General features: G+C 35.3%; 1 protein-coding gene across 1 annotated transcript in view; it reads right to left on the bottom strand.

Annotated features, from left to right (window-relative positions):
• The window catches only part of LOC106531502 (MOB kinase activator 1B), a gene marked incomplete in the record, with an annotated part of 18,989 nt that extends 17,726 nt beyond the window's left edge, over positions 1 to 1,263 (bottom strand). Inside the window, 1 exon segment of the mRNA XM_014027380.1 lies at positions 949 to 1,263. Within this exon segment, the coding sequence (XP_013882834.1) occupies positions 949 to 962 (14 nt within the window).
• Between the last annotated feature and the right edge of the window lie 2,202 nt (positions 1,264 to 3,465).

The raw sequence follows: 3,465 nt of genomic DNA, 5'->3' as shown, positions 1-3,465 counted from the left end.
TTTTTGATCCATAAAATAACAGTAGCAGAGACCTGTGCCCCCAACTATTTTTGGATGATAAACATTTGTATCAGGTCAACTAAAAATGGGCATAGTAACAATACTTTTATACTACATTTATCCATTTTAAATACACTAACCTCACTCCTTTGTAACAACTAAGGCAATGTAATTCAGAAAATCTTTTCGGGACCCCACCTTGATGTTTCGGGACCCCACTTTGGGTCCGGACCCCAACTTTGGGAAACACTGGGTTAGACTGATGTTTAAAAAACCGGTATCGGCCTTCAAAAACCTGTATCAGTCGATCTCTAGTCTGTATTATTTTTAAACCATTGGAAATGGACAACTAATGATCAGAAGTACTACAGATCTGCTGCTGAGTTTGTGCAGAAATAAAACGTGTTAACATTTAAAACATACGGGTTGATTTCCTCTATTTACATCATTAAAATCTGTCATCTTAATCACTGTGTTTATAGCTTACAGCTTACAGTTTCAAACAAGATTATTGACATATTAGCTGAAAAAAAAAACGTGTTATTATCCCAAATGTGACGGTTCAGCTGATCCGTCTCATCACCATCAGGGCTAATGGTGGCTATTAGTGTTCACACCAGCAAATATCCAGGACACACCACGAACACCTCCGTTCAAATGATAAAGACTCACAACTGAGTTTAGTCGCTATGGGTTAAAACACAAAGACGTATCTGTTACGTTGATGTTTTAACTAAAATACAACAGAATTTGCCGCTAAATACATCCAAAAACAAAAGTTCAACAAGCACCGACAATTGTGTTCATGTTTCGGATGTGAATCCAGGAAGTAGCCCGAGCCTATAGTATTCAATCGCTAGCTAGCTTCAATGCTATACACTCTAATTATACTAACATAAATCAACATTGTTGTGCAAAATATGCTTTTATCAGACATTTATAACTCACAACAGAAAGCTCATGTTTCCTCGGGGCGCAGACAAAAAAAATCCCTCTGAACTGAAATCAAGGAGACGAAAAGGGTTTGTTGTGTGGCTGAACTCTGAAGGCTCACGTCCTCTTTTCTTCTCGGGCTCCCTCGGACGGCTTGGAGGAAATTTTCCAAATAATTGCTGGTATAAAATAAAAATAAAACAACACGATATTTTCCAGAAGAAAGTGTTTGTTTTGTTGAGTGACTCGGATGTGACTGCTGCTCTGTTCGCTGAGAGACAGCAGAGATATATCTGACTTCTTCATGAGACGTTCAAAGACAAGCGGAGACACTTCTGACCGTGTGCTGCCATCTACTGGACAACTGCGTTCACCGCTGCTCTTGGGTCAAAGCGGAAGTTCTTCTCAGGTCATTTTGACCCATGGGCAGCAGGAGGGTTAATTGAACCGTTTACTGTGGAAACAGCAAAAGTGAAAAAAAAAAGTTTAATTTCAGTTGATTTAAAAAATAAATCACCCAGTGCACCCTATTTTTCCCTCCATTTGTTTTATTTCGAACAGACATTAAAACAATCAAAAAGAAAAGAAAATTGAATGAAGCAAACTTAAGAAATAAAATGTAATACAAATTATTTTTGCCCATGTGACGTGCAAAATTTTATATTTTCTGTTCGAAAAGGAGCAGGTAGAAGATACATCTTATAATGTCCTGCCCCTTTGTCAATGTATTATCATTTTACTTTCAGAACATCGAAAAGAGACAACTTGTTTCCATTTTACATCATGTTTAACTATGTAGAATTATTTTAAGTACTATTTATATCATCAATTACATTATAGACCAGTGTTTCCCAAACTTTTTATCTTCTGACTCACAAAATATCCATGACAAAAACTTGTGACCCCAAATATTACTGGTCTGAGTACATGAACTTCGTTAATAACCCTAAAAACACAGTTTTTTTTGACAATATAAACAGCTTATACACAAATAAAAAAACTTATTTTTAGTTATTTTGTGTTTTTGTAATAATTATAGGGAAATATTACATCAGCAATTATTTTATTACCCTTTAAACTGATTTCTGGAGATTATCCAAGGTGCTTCATGACCCATAATTGGGTCCCAAGTAGGGCTGTGTATTGGTAAGAATTTGGCGATACGATACATATCATGAAGGTGCAGTGGTTCCCAAACTTTTCAGCTTTTGACCCACAAAATAGTCCAAAACAGTAGCAGAGACCTGAGCCCCCAGCTATTTTTGGATGATAAACATTTGAATCAGGTCAACAAAACATGGGCATAGTAACAATATTTTTATACTACATTTATCCATTTTAAATACACTAACATCACTACTTTGTAATAACTAAGGCAAAAATGTAATTAATTCAGAAAATCTTTTCAGGACCCCACCTTGATGTTTCGGGACCCCACTTTGGGTCCCGACCCCAACTTTGAGAAACACTGTTATAGACTATTGAACATTAAACATCTTATATAGCATATTTTGAAATGAGCTCTGCTTTAATCAGTTTTTTAAATTGGTTTACATTTGTATTTTTTTTAACTCATCATTCAATCCATTCCAGGCATTTACTCCACACACTGATAAACAAAAACTCTTCCTGGTTGTTCTAATATGTTGTTTTTTAAAATATCCTTCACCACTTAAATTATAACCCCGCTCTCTGTCACCAAACATTTCCTGTATATTGTGTGGAAGTTTTTTGATTTCGGACCTTAAACATGAATTGTGTAGTTTTAAATATTACCAGGTCCCAGAATTTCAGTATATTTGATTTAATGAATAACTGGTTTGTGTGTTCCCAGTATCCCACTTTATGTAGTATACGGATATATTTTTTTTGTAAGATGTATATTGGCTGTAAATTTGTTTTGTATGTACTCCCCCAAACTTCCACACAATATGTTAAATGTGGTACAATGAGTGTGTTATATAGAACAAACAAAGATTTGTAGTCCAGGACGAAACTAGTTTTTCTTATAACAGCAACACTTTTGGCTATTTTAGATTTTACAAGGCTGATCTGTGGTTTCCAGATGAAGTTATCGTCTAATATGACACCCAAGAATATTATTCCATGTACTTGTTCTAAATCAACACTTTCAATTGATATTTTAATTGGATTATTTTCCTTTTTTTATTGTTTCCTAATATCATGAATTTGGTTTTATCTAAGTTTTTATCTAAGTTTTGTTCCTTTTCACTTTAAACTCTGGTCCTCTTCAATCTAGTTGTTCAACTCAATTCCAAAATACTTCCCAGGGCTCCACTCTTCTCGACAGAGATCTGGTTGGATCTTTTGGAGCAACTCTTTCAGTCAGTTGGGGATCACATCACAGTTCTCTGATGACCAATGACAGAACCATTAAAGAAATGTAGAGGTAGTTCATATACCTACAGAATGAGGAGGGAAAAATTCAAACATGCGCATACCATACCATACCATACCATACCATACCATACCATACCATACCATACCATACCATACCATACCATACCATAC

Source organism: Austrofundulus limnaeus, unplaced genomic scaffold, assembly GCF_001266775.1.
Source record: "Austrofundulus limnaeus strain Quisiro unplaced genomic scaffold, Austrofundulus_limnaeus-1.0 Scaffold643, whole genome shotgun sequence".
NCBI classification, from domain to species: Eukaryota; Metazoa; Chordata; class Actinopteri; order Cyprinodontiformes; family Rivulidae; genus Austrofundulus; species Austrofundulus limnaeus.
Note: the sequence above shows the minus strand (reverse complement) of the source record. Positions and strands in the feature narration are given on the sequence as shown.